The sequence below is a fragment of the Paramisgurnus dabryanus genome, chromosome 24 (genome assembly GCF_030506205.2).
Source record: "Paramisgurnus dabryanus chromosome 24, PD_genome_1.1, whole genome shotgun sequence".
Classification (NCBI taxonomy): domain Eukaryota; kingdom Metazoa; phylum Chordata; class Actinopteri; order Cypriniformes; family Cobitidae; genus Paramisgurnus; species Paramisgurnus dabryanus.
Window position 1 is genome coordinate 21,920,121 of NC_133360.1, and position 20,218 is coordinate 21,940,338.

General features: G+C 35.9%; 2 protein-coding genes across 5 annotated transcripts in view; one reads left to right on the forward strand and one right to left on the reverse strand.

Moving 5' to 3' along the window:
• Positions 1–20,218, forward strand: part of rnf123 (ring finger protein 123) — a 197,045-nt gene that overhangs the window by 112,698 nt on the left and 64,129 nt on the right. The window lies entirely within an intron of this gene.
• amigo3 (adhesion molecule with Ig-like domain 3) lies at positions 1,544–19,172 on the reverse strand. 3 transcript variants are annotated; one of them, XM_065259463.2, is made up of 3 exons: positions 18,400–19,172; positions 16,820–18,211; positions 1,544–2,059 (listed from the first exon to the last, which is right to left on the reverse strand). In XM_065259463.2, exons 2-3 carry the CDS (start codon positions 18,116–18,118, stop codon positions 1,985–1,987), a joined length of 1,374 nt encoding a protein of 457 aa, XP_065115535.1. In that variant the 5' UTR covers positions 18,119–18,211; positions 18,400–19,172; the 3' UTR covers positions 1,544–1,984. The 3 variants fall into 3 exon arrangements, 2 of the variants coding, with proteins under 2 accessions (XP_065115535.1, XP_065115534.1); XR_010529303.1 differs by having other exon boundaries at positions 1,545–2,059; positions 16,388–18,211; XM_065259462.2 differs by lacking the exon at positions 1,544–2,059 and having other exon boundaries at positions 14,648–18,211.

Below are 20,218 nucleotides of genomic sequence, written 5' to 3' on the forward strand. Positions count from 1 at the left end.
ATTCTTCTCACTGTGGCACCTTTTTTCCAGTATTGGGTGATTGTGTGAATCGACACATCTGCAGTCTCATCAACCCTTCTTGTGACTATTAGGGCTCCAATACGTGCAGATTCTTCTATATAGATTTATTTTTATCTAAGAATTTTGTCAGGTTTTATACCTAACTCTCTATAAAGGCCTTAACAGTACAGTGACCCCCTTTAATTAGACAAAATGTGAAAAAAAGTGAAAAATAACCTATTTCTGTTTGGCTAGGTTTGGCTTTGAAATTGGGTTTCACTTCACTTTACCTGTGATGGGGTTTCCGTTCCCACTGTGAGTTTTAGTGGATCCCAGTCCACTTGAATATTAAATATTATGTAATATACAATAATATCATCTTCATGCTTTAGGACCCTCGTAACAGGAAATAGAAAAACAATTAGATTTTTGAAACAATGTTTTGTGTAATCATGTGGTAGATTTGAGCAAATCAGGGACATGCACAGAAATGTTGGGGGGCGGGGCTTAAGCTTCTTAAGCTTTGAATGGTACTTTTGCCGTTTCTCGTGGTACTTTGATGTCACAGGCCAATTGGTCTGCACAGCGCCGCATGCAGTCTCATACACACCCATAGAACAAAGGGCACTTTCTTTTGAGGAAGATAAAGGGCAGGTGCTCAAGCTCTGTTTGATGTCTGTGTGTGCATGTGCCTGGAGTCAATTCATTATTTATATTTTAAGTATAATGTCCAAACCTCACGCAATGAAATTTTGATACATGCCAGATTTCAATTTATTCTGTTAAAGGCACACTCCACTTTTTTAAAAAAAGATGCTCATTTTTCAGCTCCCCTAGAGTTAAACATTTGATTTTTACCGTTTTTGAATCCATTCAGCTGATCTCCGGGTCTGGCGGTACCACTTTTAGCATAGCTTAGCACAATCCATTGAATCTGATTAGACCATTAGCATTGCACCAAAAAATAACCAAAGAGTTTCGATATCTTTCCTATTTAAAACTTGACTCTCCTGTAGTTACATCGTGTGCTAAGACTGAAGGAAATTTTAAAGTTGCACAACTTACTTTTTATAGCAGGGGACAATTTTCATGCACTGTGTAATATTATTGCGCTTGCTGCAGCCATGTTACGGCAGCAAAGTCCTTGATTATTACGCCGGAATGAGAGTATAGTGCCTAGCCATATCTGCCTAGAAACTCACAACTTTTAATTTTCTGTTGGTCTTAGTACACGATGTAACTACAGAAGAGTCAACTTTAAAATAGGAAAAATATTGAAACTCTTTGGTTTTTTTTAGCACAATGCTAATGGTCTAATCCGATTCAATGAGTTATGCTAAGCTATGCTAAAACTGATACAGCCAGACCGGAAGATCAGCTGAATGGATTCCAAAATGGTAAAAATCAAAAGTTTAACTCAAAAGTTTAGGGGAGCTGGAAAATGAGCATATTTTCAAAAAACGTGGAGTGTCGCTTTAAAGGGGAGATATAGATTATATAGAAAATCCTAAATAAATTTAGCACCAAGACAACTATAGACGAATCATCAAATTCATAAATATAAATAAGTCATACACATCTGCTATGCAGCAGGAAGTGGGTTGATTTTGTTTAGTGCCTCCATCATTTTTCACATTCCCACGATGCAGTATTACAGATTTATCTCACATTCCCATTCAGAATACAAGTTCACACTTTAGGCAGAAGGAGGGACTCATAATGTCATCTACTCTACATTATTTCATTCCTTATAGCTTTAGACAGGGAATAAACAAAGATACACGTGACATTCACAAACATTTTTTACAACATCATCATTGTTTCATAGGGTTTGTCGGCATATTTGTTTCTTCCCTGCTGATACACAGTGCATAGGCAGAGTTTTCATTTGTGAGTCCAGAGATTTGATGCCTGGAGACATTTACAGGAACCGCGGTGAAGGTCACGGCCCGAGACGTATTTGTAGTTGTATCCTCAGAGATTATTATGGCGATGCTTGAGTGGTCCATATGTCAGAGGCTTGCTGCTGAGTGACTGCTGGTTTGGATTGATACATCTTCTGAGGAAATTAGAAAGAGAGGAAGAAATAGAGAGAGTTGAGCCAAAACAATCTAATCGGGATTTTCTCAATCTTCATCCAACTGTTATATTTGTTATAATACAATGTGTTCGCATGGTTTATGCTAAAAAAACATTATTTTTCACATACCGTACATTTTTGTAGCTCCAGATTTCACTCTCTGAAACACACAGATTTAAAAAGCTCTGTGCCCCTGATTGGCCAGCTAATCTGTACGTTGTGATCGGCCTGATTACCTCTGACGTCACCCGGAAGCGTGACGCTCCTTACCATGTTTGAAAGATTCGGTTGCTAACAGGAGTTAACTTACGGGCTGTGAGTCCGAAGCGGGAGGAACTATGATAATTTCGCTCTTCTCTTGATCACCAATCCCAGGACGTAAACTGTTAACTGTAATCCGTCTGTAAGTTGTAGTCCAAGAAAAGAGATTTACGTTGGAAGCGATAACTCGCGTCATCGTTTACTTTGGGATTTGTACCTTTTGCATATCATTAACATGTACACACCAAAGGAAATTTAAAAACGTGAATCAGACAATAGGTGGTCTTTAAAGGGATAGTTCGGCCAAAAATGATATTAAACCCATGATTTACTCATCCCCAAGCTGTCCGAGTTGCATATGTCCATCGTTTTTCAGACAAACACATTTTCGGATATTTTAGAAAATGTTTTAGATCTTTCTGTTGATTACATGTAATGTTACGGGGTCCACCCATAGTCCATGACCTTCAAGTCCAAAAATGTGCGTCCATCCTACACAAATTAAATCCAAACGGCTCCAGGACGATAAACAAAGGTCTTCTGAGGGTAATACGCGCGGTGTTGTTGTAGAAATATCCATATTTAAAACTTTATTTACAAAAAAAAAATCCTTCCGGTAGCGCCGCCATCTTAGTCGCGTCCGCATTTTTTGGACTTGAAGGTCATGGACTATGGGTGGACTATGGGATGTTGATGAGACACACAGGAAAAAAGTTTCGAACTTAATAGCATTGTACGTAAAAGAGCAACTTGGACGTTTTGCACGATTTTAACCTTTTTTTTGGAAGAAAATCAAGACTCTTTGGAGCACCATAAAGGTGTGTTTACATTTAGGCATTTAGCAGACGCATGTATCCAAAGTAGAGGTGTACACGGAAGACCCGGGACCCGACCCGGGACCCGTACGGGTTCGGGTCTATATTTTAAATGATCAGCCGGGTCCGGGTCGGGTCTCAATCTATTACTTCGGGTCCCAGGTCTGTTTAACATTGTGGGTAATACCCGAGGTCAATCGGACTCGGAGAACACACACTCACATTTAAATAAAATATTTCAAAATCAGCAACAAAAACTTAGATGTTTTTAACAGTTTATATTTGGTTGCTCCAACCAGGCAGCTAACGCGCATGTGCTCTTTTAATGTGTCTCTGGCTACCAGTCAGGAGCTTCTGCAGTGAGACGCAATGACTTTACCTTTGACAATTGGCTCTTTTATTTAGAAGGCAGGACCTATTCCGCCGTACCGCGCATTTTGAACTGACTTCTCTTATTTTTATAATAATATTATAAATTGACCGTCTTGCTGTTATTATAATTCAAATGGGCAAACATTATTAAACAAGTTGACCCGATGTAAAACTGCGTTATTAATCACCATGACTGTAAAGTGGACTTTAAAAGCTGGAATAAGCATTAAACATTTCAATCGTCAAGAGAGGAATAACATGGATGGAACTTTCTTGGAAAAAAGGATTGTGCATCACACAGACAGGTACAAGGAGGGACTAACTTCTATGGGTAAGACAAAAAGTTTAATTTTCGCTACTTGTTTATTGACTTATTAATAACATTTAGCTAAGAATATTTGCCGGTCGGGTCTGTGTCTTCCCGGACGGGTTCGGGTCCAGATTTTAAATAATAGACGGGTCTTCGTCGGATCCGGGTCCAGCTTTTAAATAATAGACGGGTCGGGTCCGGGTCCAGCTTTCAAAACAACAGACAGGTCCGTGTCGGTTCAGTGTAGCACATTTGCGGGTCTGATCGGGTTCAGGTAGGAATTTTTGGACCCGTGTAGACCTCTAATCCAAAGAGACTTACAAAAATTTGGAAACAATAAAGCGATTTAACATATGTTATGATGAGATAATGACTTATATTTTTACTTATATGAATTCTCTCAAACCATAGGTGGCACATTTGAGCTTTATTACTTTGGTGTCTGTCATACCAAGAACATTTTAACACAAAGCATCACAACCCTGTTGCTCTGTCATTCATTTGCATGTGTGTATTTGTGCCCATCTGACTCGCTTTGGCAGGAAGTCCAAACGACGAGTCTTGCTCACTCGTCTGGAACGGCGACAAGATAATCATCCTTTAAATCGTGACGCGCAGTGTGCGATTTCAAAAGCTGAATCGAAACATGGATGTGCAAGTGGAACAATTTTATTCATTATTTTCTTGATAATCCAAATATGATCAAATCTAAGCACATCCCAGATCAGTACAATTTAACTTGAGAAGCATGTTATGATATTTTATCCATTTTAGATCATAAAAAAACATTTAACCATTTCCTAACATCCCCACCTCACCTCAGTTGCACTTTACAGACACATCTACGCTGTAAGAACATTACTTTGTTGTGATGTATGGACACCTGTGGTGATTGAAGTGCTAAAAATGTATTTTCAATTTGCCTATAGCTTTTGATTCAATTTGGATATGGTGATAGTAGATTTATGACTATTACTAGTTCTGTGAGATTTCAAGTATTGTTCATTACTGTTGACCAATATTATGAGCTTCATCATGCTTTAGTTGACATTACTGTTGAGTCAACACATTTAGATGTTTGCTTTGTTCAATGTTAAACATCCATGGGGCTGAATGCGGTGTCCAGCTGTTGCTAAGGGCAGGTGGACATGGGTTTACCCTCTTTTTATTATTAATCATTCATAGTATACAATGCAAAAAGCAGAGAAGGTATCCTTATACATACAGTATACATTATTTTTGTGTGCTATAAGTTCAGTTTTAGTTTCTCTGCTTTATCGTTTTATTGAACATCTTTGAAATATAACTGAGATATAAATTCCTATTCTGTTTTTCCCTTAAGGGTACAGTTTTAAATACTTAAAGAGTTTAAAATAGTGATGCATGCAGACATCATTCTGAAATGTTTCTCAGTTGGCAGCACACATATGCATTTTTCAAAGCAACAAATCAGTTTCGCCTGCCTCTGTAATCTATACATCCGTTAGCATCATACATCTTCGAAAAGGCAACAGTTGTCGGGAAACATCTAAATGTTTGTTTCTCCTTTGATTTATTTTCAATCTGTGTAATAGCTGTACTAATATGGTAATGGCCTTTGAACGTTACTTCAGATTTAATTGGTTGCCTGCCCCTCGTGGCACTTATAGCAGTAAGTCATTGTAAGTTTGCCCTGGACGGCGTCATCAAATACCAGCGGGGCGGCTAAATGTCAGCTCGGAGATCTCATTAACAATGCCTGCTAATTAACTTAAGCGGACTCTGGGTTTACATCTAAACGTCCTGTAAGGTTTAGAGAGTGAAAAGGGATATGCTTACAAACAGATGGGTATTACTAATAGGGGATTGCTTTGGATAATGATATCAACCGGTGGTAATCTACTGTATGTGTGTCTTTGAAAGTGCATTGAAAAAAATATTTGACTTTAGTTTTACTTAACAAATTAAGTTAAACAATTTCTACTTGTTTTTCTGAGTTATGCCAATTTATCAAGTAGATTGAATTGACTTACGGTAATAATTAAGTTGTCTAAACTTCTCATAATTTGTGAATAAGGCCTAAATGTATTTTATTAAAGGAAAACACCACTGTTTTTTAATATTTTACTATGTTCTTACCTCAACTTAGATAAATTAATACATACCTTTTTTTTTTCAATGCATGCACTTAATCTTTGTACAGCACGTCGTGAATGTGTTAGCATTTAGCCTAGCCCCATTCATTCCTTAGGATCCAAACAGGGATGAATTTAGAAGTCACCAAACACTTTCATGTTTTCCCTATTTAAAGACTGTTACATGATTAGTTACACGAGTAAGTATGGTGGTACAAAATAAAACGTGGACGATTTTGTAAGCGGATAAAAAATGAGAACTATATTGTATGGCGGAAGAGCACTTAGTTTGCGGCACTTCGACCTTGGTGCCCAGTAACTTCCGTCAAAATTACTGCGCCCGAGGTCGAAGTGCCGCAAACTAAGTGCTCTTCCGCCATACATTATAGTTCTTATTTTTTATCAGCTTAAAAAATCGCCACGTTTTATTTTGTACCACCATACTTACTTGTGTAACTACAGTACTCATGTAACAGTCTTTAAATAGGGAAAATATGGAAGTGTTTGGTGACTTCTAAATTCATCCCTGTTTGGATCCTAAGGAATGAATGGGGCTAGGCTAAATGCTAACACATTCACAATGAGCTGTACAAAGATTAAGTGCACGCATTGAAAAAAGAAAGGTATGAATTAATTTGTCTAAGTTGAGGTAAGAACATAGTAAAATATAAAAAAACAGTGGTGTTTTCCTTTAAATACTTAATTTAACTGACTATATATTATTAAGTGGAATGTATCTGTTTATAATTTGGCTACATCATTTGCTGGATGTCTGCTGGTCGGTTCGGTTCATGGCCAAGATTTTTTTCCTCTACAGAGAAGTTATTTTGTTGGCATTGTGTCAGTTTCGATAATGTATCTCACGGTGTGTGTGAATGTGTGTGTATAACTTGCATATAAGAAGGTTGACCTGCAAAGATCCCATAACCCATTCCCTTAAACCGTACACTTTCTTGGCCTGGAATAAATCTAAGCCAATGTCCTAATTCTGCGTAACTGATGCATGAAATAATTTTGTCAAAATATCAGAGAAGTACTAGATTATACCAATAATACAAAGACTTATTTTTGATGTATAGGTTTTGAATTGAAGGGTTTCTAAGCTGAAGTCAGAGAAGTTATACATTATTAATGAGGGGTACCAGACTTTTACTGTAAAGAGAGAGAGAGAGGGAGTCTGTCTGCTTTAAATATTTTAGCATACTGTCTGTGATGTTAAAGCATTGAAAAGTTGGACAGTGTTTGGGCAACAATCCATAATGCATTTACAGCTCACTGTTATAAAATGATAAGTTAATTTTAGATTTCAAAAGACCATCATTGACTCAATATTAATCTGTAATATTCTGTTGTACTACATGTAAATAGGGTTTTCATAATGCTTTTCAGTTTCAATAACGTTTTTTTAAAGATTTTTTATTAGTCGGGGACATTCTGCTAATGAAATGACAACAGATCACACCTACACTTTCAAAAATATGCAGCAATTTTGTCATATCAGCATACTGATTTTTTTTTAAGTTAAAGGAAAACACCACTGTTTTTCAAAATTGTACTATGTTCTTACCTCAACTTAGATGAATTTAATACATCCCTATCTTTTGTCAATGTGTGCACTTAATCTTTGAACAGCACGTCGTAAAAGTGTTAGCATTTAGCCTTGCCCTATTCATTCCTTAGGATCCAAACAGGAATGAAGTTAGAAGCCGCCAAACACTTCCATGTTTTCCCTATTTAAAGACTGTTACAGTACATGAGTAGTTACACCAGTAAGCATGGTGGAAAAAAATAAAATGTTGTTTTTAGACTATAAGTCACACTTTTTTCATAGTCTACAGCCGTGAGAGTCCGCTCTATGCTGCTCCTGTATTTATGTAATTCAATGAATTCAGTGATGTGGAATGACTTCGGGACCTTTTTGAACTTGATTTGGCTTGTCGTGTTCATTTATACAATACACTATAAATAAGACAAATGTAGACATTTTGCATGAATAAATTTGTAGTTTTCTTAACTAAAACTTTCTTGTTATAATGAAGCCATTTTCTGAAGTGTTTTAATGGAAACTTTATTCATTTATTTTTTTAATGCGTTCAGGTCCTCGCAAAGTGTTTGGGAATAGAGTCAAACTAATGAATTACACATTCCTCATTTATATCTTCACAGTCTGTTGGGCAACAATGTTGGTTTCTCCTGCTGAGCTCTAATGATAGAAATCTTGCAGAAAGCCAAACTGATGTGATTGTGTTTGCATTATGGGAGACTAAAGCAGAGTGTCTCTTAATTTTTATGCTAGCCCTGCTTAAGGCAATACTGCACTGAATCGTATATTGTCTGTTCACACCTAATCTAATGTGATTAAATGAAACATAAGTATGAAACATACAAAAACTTTTTTACATCGATGCCAAAGTATTGTCATTTTGAACACTGCTTCAAAATACTTGATGCTGATTGGTCAGTGATGAAATTCCGAAGTTTGTTATTCCCGCATAACAGCCACCTGGAACTAATAACGGAGCTTCAAGTTATTTTACACACTGCAAAAAAATTATTTTCAAGAAAAAAATTCTTAGTATTTTTGAATTTTTTATAGTAAAAATATCTAAAATTTCTTAAATTAAGATGCTTTTTTGATGAGCAAAACGACCCAAGAAAATATGTCTAGTTTTTAGACCAAAAATATCAAATGTAAGTGATTTTGTGCATAAAACAAGCAAAAAAATCTGCCAATGGGGTAAGCAAAAAAATCTTGAACATTTTTCTTAAACACTAAATAAAAAATGTTGAACATTTTTCTTAAACACTAAATAAAAAATGTTGAACATTTTCTTAAACACTAAATAAAAAAAAAATCTTGAACATTTTTCTTAAACACTAAATTCAATTCATTTTTAAATAAAATTGCTTACCACATTTGCTTACTTGGGTTGTTTTGATCAACAAGAAAAAAAATCTTAATTTAAAATTTTTTTAGATATTTTTACTGAAAACAAGACAAAAATACTAAGATTTTTTTTCTTAAATCATTTTTTGCTGTGCAGGTGCACTTCACTGCAAAAAATGACTTTCTTACTTAGTATTTTTGTCTTGTTTTCAGTAAAAACATCTAAAAATTCTTAAATTAAGATGCTTTACTTGATGAGCAAAACCACCCACACTGCAAAAAATGATTTTAAAGAAAAAAAAAATCTTAGTATTTTTGTCTTTTTTATAGTAAAAATATCTAAAATTTCTTAAATTAAGATGCTTTTTTTGATGAGCAAAAAGACCCAAGAAAATAAGTCTAGTTTTTAGACCAAAAATATCAAATTTAAGTGCTTTTGTGCATAAAACAAGCAAAAAAATCTGCCAATGGGGTAAGCAAAAAAATCTTGAACATTTTTCTTAACTCTTTCACCGCCAGCGTTTTAAAAAAAAGTTGCCAGCCAGCGCCAGCGTTTTTCATGATTTTCACCAAAGTTTAATGCCTTCCAGAAAATGTTCTTCTTTAAATATATAAACATACAATATACCAAATGAAAGAACAGACCCTCTGCTTTCAAACAAAAAAAACCGTTTCATCCTACCTTTAGTGGTTCTTTTGCAATCAGCATTTGAATATGGGTAGGTTTTTGCAAAAACACCATATTTTGAGCAAAAAGCAGATATAATTCCATTTTTATGACGGACTTTTCATAGAGATCCCATTCAGCGCGATCTTTAAAACAGACACGGACATGCAGCTGCTTGCCATAGGGCAATACTTCCGGTTTTAAAAAGTTGCGGAAGGGCGCCACCTGGTGGATAAAAGCGGTATTGCGGAAAGACGGAAAATCTCGTCATTGGCGGGGAAGCGTTTTCTCTTAATTGACGAGATATCTCGTCAATGGCGGGGAAAGAGTTAAACAATAAATTCAATTAATTTTAAAAAAGAAATTGCTTACCACATTTGTTTACTTGGGTCGTTTTGATCAACAAGAAAAAAAATCTTAATTTAAGATTTTTTTTGATATTTTTACTGAAAACAAGTAAAAACTGTTTTTTTTTTCTTAAATAATTTTTTGCTGTGCAGGTGCACTTCACTGCAAAAAATGACTTTCTTACTTAGTATTTTTGTCTTGTTTTCAGTTAAAATATCAAAAAATTCTTTAATTAAGATGTATTTTCTTGATGAGCAAAATGACCTAGGTAAATAAGTCTTGTTTTTAGACAAAAAATATAAAATTTAAGTGAATTAGTGCTTAAAACAAGCAAAAAAATCCGCCAATGAATAAGAAATTTTTTCTTGAATTAAGTGTTTATGAAAAAAGTAAACTTATTTCAAGGAAATTTTTCTTATTCCATTGGCAGATTTTTTTGCTTGTTTTAAGCATTCATTTACTTAAAGTATTTTTTGTCTAAAAACTAGACTTATTTTCCTAGGTCATTTTGCTCATCAAGAAAATAAATCTTAATTTAAGAATTTTTGATATTTTTACTGAAAACAAGACCAAAATACTAAGAAAGTAAGTCATTTTTTGCAGTGTTTACTTTTTACAAACAAATTAAATAAAGTATGTTTAATTAATAGCATATGAGATTATATTTACAAATGATTAACCAATCAGTGAAATGTATAGTACTTTACAAATGTGTCAAGTAAGTGAGATAATGTCTTCTAAATGTTTAAACAAGGGTAGCCTATAGACAACCGGGTGATCACATAAAAAATGTGAAACCGCTTCGCTATCCGGATCACCCTGTTGGAGTTTATTCTGCAATACAACCTGTTGGCTGTACATGAGCCCTCTTTAAATATTAAGAAAACATCAAGATAGCTTAAAATTGTTCAGAATCAGCCAGATTATATAACTGTATCACAATAAAAACATATAATAATATTTCAAAATCTATAGCCATAGCTTAAGTACAAATCCCTGTTTCTCTCTGTTCCTTTGGCACTTACTGTACTTCACTACCCTGTCCAATATAAGCAAAATGCTTAAAAATAACCTATTTTTGTGCCAAACATTTAGGTTTACTGTGAATAAGCCTAAGGGCTATTGTAGTCTGATATGCCAACAGTGATTAAAATGTAAATAAAACGTGATTTGGCATTTTCTGTATCGTGAAAAGTGGGAGTTAAATACCAGAATATAGTCTGTTGGGAGTTTATTAAACAATGACTTAATACATGATAAACAATATCCAGTGACCCTCACGGCCCAAATGACGCCAACGGAAAGTCACATTTTTATTAAAGATTACAAAAAGATAAATTTTGATTTCATGTTGACATTAAGCTCCATCTGTTTTACAGAAGTGGTTAAGAGAAAATATTTCAGAATCGCACAGCATGTGGCTTAAACAAAAGCCTGTATTGGTCTTCCTACACAGATCGGTATAAAGCACAAGGAAGAAAGATCTTGTAGATCTAAAGCTGAGCAGATATTATGATTATCAGATTTCACTCTGTTTTTATTACATTCACCTGCAATGCAAACACACGTCCTTGTTTACTGTATGTGTGCATTGAAAACAAAATGCTCATGGTTGTAACAAAGACTTTGTCTCTCTCAGGCAAAGAAAAACTGAAAATTTCCATGTGCATTAATGCAAACTTTCACGTATATACGACAGCGCTGACAAAAATATCCGCGAAGATGACTAAATACGCTGAATTACGTGTGCCAAGCCAGTAGATGGCGATGTTACCTTGAAAAGAAACGCTACATGCCTGCGCACATAATTCTTCTACAGAGAAATAAATATTAACCAACCAAGATGGTTAAAGCATTGTGCAGTTTTGTTTAGACGGACGTTGATGTAGGTTTATTAGTGACCCAGGACTATAAAATGCCAAAATTTTGTAAATTATGGTTGGAGAAGCGTTAATAAAATCAGTAGCTTGTTTTTCCCCTCAGTGTTCACAAAGCAGTCCTGAAGGCCACCACTGATGTTTTGATTGTAATCGCACATAGTCACCGTGACATCACCGTTATCAAAGATTCACGTTTGCGTACACTGTAAAAATATGGAAAATTTTTGTCAAATCGACATACAGTATATTTTTATATTACTTTAACTTTAAAATGAAGTTAAACAATTTCAACTTGATTATATAAGTTATGTCAACTTTTCACAAGCCAAAAATTAAAATAGAAGGTTAAATTGACGTGCAAAACCAAATTGTTGTTTTTTATGGTCGATACCGATGTTAACTCTTTCCCTGCCAGCGTTTTTTTTTTTTAAATGTTGCCAGCCAGCGCCAGTATTTTTCATGATTTTCACAAAAGTTTAATGGCTTCCAGAAAATGTTCTTCTTTAAATACATAAACAATATAACAAATGAAAGACGAGAAGTTGTGGTTTAAAAGTGTATATTTGTTATTTTTATTGTCAAAAATGTCAATCGTTTCGCTAGATAAGACCCTTATGCCTCGTTTGGGATCGTTTAGAGTCCTTTGAAACTTCGTTGAAAAAAAACTGTTAAGTGTTGAGTTAAGTGTCCATTAAAGTCCATTAAAATGAGAACGGTAGGTGATTTGAAAATACAGCACGGGCCCTGTCCCAAACAAAAAGTAAAGACTTTTTATTATGAGTAATGTTCTTGTATTTTTTATGTTTGTGTACATCAAGTACTTCACCAAATTGAAGTATATAGGTTACAGGTATATAATATAACTGTAATATAACTGCAAAAACTTGGTATTTTGTCTTGTCTTAAATAAAAATGTTTGTTCTCGATAAGAAAAATGACCTAAGAAAATAAGATAGTTTTTAGAAAAAAATATACAATTTAAGTGAATTTGTGCTTAAAACGAGCAAAATATAACCAATGGGGTGAAAATGTTGCTTGAAGTTAGTGTTTAAGAAAAAATTAATCTAATTTCAAGATTTTTTTCTCACCCCATTGTCAGATATTTTTGCTCGATTTAAGCAGTAATTGCCATAAATTGACTTCTTTTTTGCTCGTCAAGGAAAAAATGATTTTCAAGAAAAAAAATTCTTAGTATTTTTGTCCTGTTTTCAGTAAAAATATCTAAAAATTCTTAAATTAAGGTGCTTTTTCTTGAGCAAAATGACCCAAGAAATTAAGTCTAGTTTTTAGACCAAAAATATCAAATTTTAGTGATTTTGTGCATTAAACAAGCAAAATAATCTACCAATGGGGTAAACAAAGAATTTTTTTTTCTTAAACACTAAATTCAAGAAAAATTCGCCTACCCCCTTGGCAGTTTTTTTAGCTTGTTTTATGCACAAAATTACTTAAATTTGACATTTTTGGTCTCAAAATTAGACTTATTTTATTGGGTCGTTTTGCTCATAAAGAAAAAGCATCTTAATTTAATTTTTTTTAAATATTTTTACTAAAAACAAGACAAAAATAATTTTTTGCAGTGTAATCTGATAGTTGATTAATTAAACGACGACATATAGTTGATTAATTAAACGACGACATGTTTATAACACACGCACACGCAAGTCAGTACATGTTTGATAAGGTCCTCTGACACACAAACCTTGGGTTTTAATTAGTGTGTCGCTCGAATGAGGTTTCCCCAGTTTTTTGTGCGTTTTGACATATTGCCGTGTGACAGTATTGATCCATAATGATAAATAATACACCAATGAGGTGGACCACATGCAGCTCAGAGCCAGCAACTGCACTCCACAGAGTCCCCTTTACACACTAAACAACACATACATGGCTCCACATGCAAAACATGCATTCAGGACTGTGAAAACGATTGAATGTACTCTACACTGCAAAAAATGACTTTCTTACTTAGTATTTTGCTTTCAGTAAAAATATCAAAAAATTCTTAAATTAAGATGCTTTTTCTTGATGAGTAAAATGACCCAAGAAATCTAGTTTTTAGACTTAAAATATCAAATTTAAGTGATTTTGTGCATAAAACATGCCAAAAAAAAAATCTGCCAATGGGGTAAGCAAAAAAACTTGAAAATTTTTCTTAAACACTAAATTCAGGAAACATTTGCTTACCCCATTGGCAATTTTTTTGCTTGTTTTATGTACAAAATCACTTAAATTTAATATTTTAGGTCTAAAAACTAGACTTATTTTCTTGGGTCGTTTTGCTCATCAAGAAAATAGATCTTAATTTTAGAATTGTTAGATATTTTTACTGAAAACAAGACAAAAATACTAAGTAAAAATTTTCTTGAAAGTCATTTTTTGCAGTGTATTAGCTCAATTGTAGTACATAACCTACAGTATAATACGCACCAATAAAGAGAAACTAAAATATTTGTATTGTTCAGAGACAAATTTTGGGAACATTGTTGAAGGGCGAAATCATCTCATTGGCTCAAATTAAAGTTTTTTTTGCGTTGTAGTCCTCCCTGCAACTATGACGACTCTTTGTCAAAATTACTTTGAAAACCAAGCCCCTTCTCTTTTCACACTGCAAAAAATGACTTTCTTACTTAGTATTTTTGTCTTGTTTTCAGTAGAAATATCTAAAAATTCTTAAATCAAGACATATTTTCTTGATGAGAAAAATGACCAGAGAAAATAATACTAGTTTTTAGACAAAAAATATACAATTTAAGTGAATTTGTGCTTAAAACAAGCAAAAATATCTGCCAATGGGGTGAGAAAATTTTACTTGAATTAAGTGTTTAAGAAAAAAGAAATCTTATTTCACAATTTTTTTTCTCACCCTATTGGGAGATAATTTTGCTTGTTTTTAGGACAATTTCACTTAAATTGTATATTATTTGTCTTAAAACTAGACTTATTTACTTGGGTCATTTTGCTCATCAAGAAAAAGCATCTTAATTTAAGAATTTTTTGATATTTCTATTGAAAACAAGACAAAAATACTAAGTAAGAAAGTCATTTTTTTGCAGTGCATTTTTCAGGTGAAACACTCCTAACATTGAAGTTTGCATTTGTGCATTACCCTTTCAAAATGTTCATGCCAACCCGTACTGTATGTCAGAACGTGTCATGATCAATCTCCAAGTCATCTCTGTCAAACATGACAGAATTCGAAAGATGTGCATCATGCAGTCTGACATTAAAGGGCGTTGATTTTGCACAGTCTGGCTTGGCTTTTACACAAGATCTCACCAGGCTCACAGCATGCGAACAGATAGGGAACATTCAGAAAGGACAGGAGAATACGCACAGTGTGCGCACGATTTTTTTAGGTTTATGCAGATATGATTTAATCATGGTACAATGTGATGATGATGATATGATCATGGTGATAATGTTGATGATGGTGGTTTAAGTGACATGAGTGCAGTTTTAATTCGTTAAGCAGATGGAACACAATCATTAGTATGTAGTTATTCTGGTGGAGATGGGCTTCGGCTCAAGGGTAATGTACTATTGTTAAATTCTTCTTGCGATTGCATGTTTTAATTTCTGGGTCACGGCACATCACAGAATCATCCATCTGTTTAATAGGAATCAATGAGCCGGAGAATCCAGTGATGGAGAGATTAGCATTTGAAATAGGAAAGTAGCTGGTTTGCTGGATATAGCTGGTTTAAACTTGTCTCCCAGCCTGCTCGTGCTAATGTTCAACTTTTCAGTCAGTGGTCCACCAGCTTGCCTCAAAACCCCTTTAATAAACTATTTACGTTTTAACCTGACCAGGCTGTGACTTTATTTGTCTGTAATATTTTGTGCACTATATTTGAGCAAAAAATTGCAAAGAAGCCATAATATTTATTTCATGACCACACACATTTGGCATGCTTTACCTTCCCGGAGCTTTTCACATTCAAACCTTTCAAAGTCGGAGTATTTGGGAATATTTGTGCACAGTGTATTTGAAAATAGGAATGCAGAAACATTGGCAGACAGACCAATTACTTAAGCCTCAGTATAACTTAACAATAAGTAGGCAGACATTTACCTCTGGGGTCGAAGCAGAAGGATTTATTAAGAAGCTGATAAAGAAGGAAATTTTGTGAAAGGGGAGGGTGGACAAAGGAGAACATGAAATGCCGAGGAAACAGGAAAAGTACTCCAGTATGTAAACAAAACTTTCACAGATTCGATTCCATTCAAGTTATAACCTCAATAAAGATGAGATTTGAATTCTGTGTCATTTGTTCAAAGCACGACTAAATGTCAGTGTCTTTAAAACAACTTTCACTGGCTCGACACTTACACATGGAATCTGGGAACTTAGAAGACGGGTATGGTCCCAAAATGGTTTGCAACTACCAACAAAACATTAATGAGAAACACGGGTGTACAAAGGACATACATCTAAAAAAAATCAGCAATCGACATTCTAGAAGTCAGTCATATCTGTAAACAACTAGAAATTCAGTATGCACTTGTCATTCTCCTTCATATCCATCATGCTGTTTCTAGATTAATAACAAGGATTTATGTAGTATTTGGTAGGATATAGGCTCTAGACAAGGCATTCGTAGCTAAAAAATCTATCAAGGCGCAAGCAGTGTTAAAGGGGAACCTTTTTACCCTGTTCAGCATGTCAAACCAATTCCTTCCTCTTGTACCGTTGCGGCTCAGTTGAACCTTAAAGCTTATTCATGGATCCATTTTTTGCCTTTTTGTTTCCATAACTTTCTGATTGTATGTGCTTTTCTTTCCTACTCTGTTTGGTTGTCTGCCTTGGGCTTGCGAAGCCTGTCCCTGATCTGTCCTGAGTAGCTGCGCAGTTGCGTACTGCCGCGTCGTAGAAACCATGCTCTCAATCGAGCAGGTCGTCGGGATAACAGTTAACAGCTGCTATGGCACAATTGTGGTGTCTGAGAAGACGGAGGTGACTGAGTCAGCATCGCTCCGCGATACTGTCAGCTTTGGGTGCTCGAGGGCCAGTGCTGCCCGCGGCCTCCCATTTTGTGTCTCCTTGATGGGTTCCAGAAAGACCACATGCTTGCTGTTACTGACCTTGCGGCCGGGGCCCTCCGTGGTGGCGGGTGGCGTGGGCGTCAGGATAGATGATTGGGCGCTGCATTCATTTCCAGGGCTTGGAGTCGCTGGGGTCGGATGCTTGCGACACCAGCAGCGGCACGGTGTCAAGTAGAGGTACATAAGAACCAAAACCAGGCTGACCACGCAGCCCAACAGGGTTGTGAAGCCGGTGTTAAAATGTTCATCTTCCTGATGGGGTTCCACCACGGTTACATTCACTTCTCGAGTCTCATTGCGTGTCTCTTGATGGTTTATAGCCATGCACAAGTACATCCCAGCGTCCTCTTTTTTTGCTCCCAAGATTTTTAAGGTGCCATTTGCATACATTCGCAGTGTGTTGTTATTACCAGGGGGAGCAATGTATTCCTGATTTGGGGACACCCATAAGTAGGTGATATGCTTTCCCTTTAATGATGTTGTACAGTTTAAAAGCAACGTATGCCCGACGTCTGTCTTTAGATTCTCCGTCTCCACTAGTGGTTTTAAAGTGCAGTTCTCAAAGAATCGCACATGTTGCAGAAAGCGCACCGAAGCACGCCGCTCACCGTAAAGCAGGCAGGTATGCTCCTCTCGAAAGTCTGTCACTGAGGTGAAACCCTTCTGCTCCCAATGTTTAAACATACTATACATGGAGCACTCACAAATAAGAGTGTTGTTGTGCAGGAACAACCCTTGTTGTACTGATTCCTGTAGACTTGAAATGTCCTCAACTGGAAGGTTGGGCATACGGTTTGAGCTTAAGTCCAAGGTTATAAGATGGGAATGTTCCTGAACCGAAAAGAAGGGGAAGTCTGTCAGCCTGTTATGGCTCAGGTACGCCTTACGTAGTTTAGTCAAACCGCTCAGGGCTTTGCTTTCTACCCTTACTATACGGTTGTTGTAAAGGAGCAACTCCTTGATTCCTGCCAACTCCTGAAAGTAATGCTGCTCGATAACATTCAGCTGATTGGAGGAAAGGTCCAGATGCCGTATGCTACTTGTATTCCGGAAGGTTCCGGGACTTAGCCTGCTGAGTTGATTGTGAGCCAACCGTAAGGTGTCCAGATTGGGTAGACCAGCAAAGCTGCCATCCTCCAGTCGTTCCAAGTTGTTGTGGTTAAAGTCCAAGGTCGCCACCATCACAGGCAACTCTACTGGAATATGCTCAATGCCGAGGTTTGTGCAGCTCAGGATGTCGGATGCAATCAAACATCCAAAAGGGAGATTGGCCCTGACCAGCTGTAGCAGGAAAGAGCTCAGCATTAGGGGTGCAGCCACACCCTGAGCACACAGCATTGTGCCGTCAAGATGCCTGGGTTGTTAAACAGAGCAGCCAGAGTTTCACAGGTAGAGTTGTCGCCTGGATTGCGTGTTCCTATCATTAAAAATCTGACAGATAGCAAGGAGAGAAAGAAAAGACATCAGATTTTTGCCTCGTAACTTGCTCAGTCAGTCTGTACGCAGTCCTGTTAGGCTAGCCCAAAGCATGCAAGATCATATTACTGTCAATTCAATCCGACAACATTATACAATGAAATTCTATACTTTGAAGTACATCAAAGTTGCTTTTAACTTACCATTGCAAGCAGTTACTCCTACATCTCGCCTCATAACTCTCCTTGTATCGCTGCAACTCTCAACATGTACGGTGCTTGGATTCCAAGTGTTGCCCCAGATTTCAATTCATTCTTAAGTGAAGAGGGTATGAGAGCTGAAGGAGAAAAAAAGCTGCTGTTTGTGTCCCATCCCTAAGGCAGATCCCAACCTTCTGTACAACATCTTTTTATCAGTCAGTGTTGTTTTGCACTTGTGACATTTAGGAGGGGCCAGAAGAGGTTTTTATATCAAGAGCTAGCTTGACGCTGGAGGCTGAAAGATGTTTTTTTGAGAAAGTCAGCATCCTGTCCAGTTCAGTTAGTATAATCTTGCCCTCGGTTGAACAGAAGGCGCACGGTGTGTCACATGAGCTCGGCTGTGCAGAAGTCCTCACAAAACAAGCAATCTGTTGTTTTCTTTAGCCAGAAGATAAGGTTAAGACTCAGTTGTTTGTATCAGTGTTGCAGACCAGACCATACAAAAAAATCCTTAAATGTTGTGTAGATTAAGTCACGCAACACGCTTGCTGGGTTAGAGTAACTTAACTTCTTTCATCCAGGCGGCTTTAAAGCTTTCATTGTCCACGTGTCATCTGAAGAAACTGATAAATTGGTGTTTTGAAGATGTCTTTGATCCTTCTTCCAGATCCGAGTTGCTCATCAATTTTTCTATCTCAGCATCCGACTCTCCTTTGCTCTCTTTATGGGTCTTTCCCCCTTTTCCTCTGTATCTTTGTCGTATAGCGCTTGAGTGTGTGCACTCCCTCTCTCTCTCTCTCTCTCTCTCGTTCTTTCTGTGCTGTATAAACAGACAGGCGTGGAGTTTCGGAGGAGGGGCTCTGCCGACTACTGATTGGTTGATGTCGGAGATTATGAAAGGAAAGTGTTTGCCAGAGCCTCCCCTGATGGTGTTGTTTTTTCCCATCCCCTGTGTTCTTCCAATTATTCATTTCCCTTCACAGGGAGCTCTTTGGCAGGTTGTGTTTGCTCTGTTTAGTTTTTAATATTTCATTGACCCGTGTCCTTTAATGGTGATCTGAATAAGCCCTTAATTGCTTGGATGGAAATACATATTCATGTCAAACTATTAGGAAGTAAAAGCTTCCTGTTATCAGCTCATTAATGTTAGTTATTAGGGTGAAATGTGTAATTTCCATTAGCAGCACAGTCAGGGTCCAGAATTATATCGCATTCATTTTTGAACCTTGGGGATTTAATTTTTAATGTTAACTTATTAAACTTTAAATACAGAACTTTTGTGAGCTCATTTTCTGGTAATCATTTATATGGGTGAAAACAATATTTATATTTTTTTTATATAAAATGTCAAATTAAAGGGATAGTTCACCCAAAAATGTAAAATTCTGTCTCACCCTAATTTTTTATGTTTTTTTACTACTGAAGTATTGTGATAAATAATGATAAAATTATTTTGATAAAGGATGGTAAGCACACAGTTAACGTTTCTGTAAATTCCATAGGATTTGTATTTCCTATGTAAGTCAATGGTTTCTACCAGGGATGAATAACGATTAATTGTGATTAATTTATAGAAGAATAAAAGTTTTTGTTTACATCATATAAGTGTGTGAACTGTTTATAATAACTTTGTACAGATAAATTCACACACATGCATGTATATTTTTAAGAAATGTTTACATGTGTATATACATTTGTATACAATTTATATTATACATAATTATTAATATTTTTTCTTAAAATTATACACGCATGTGTGCATATTTATATATACACAGTTCACACACATATATAATGTAAACAAAAACTTTTATTCTTCTAT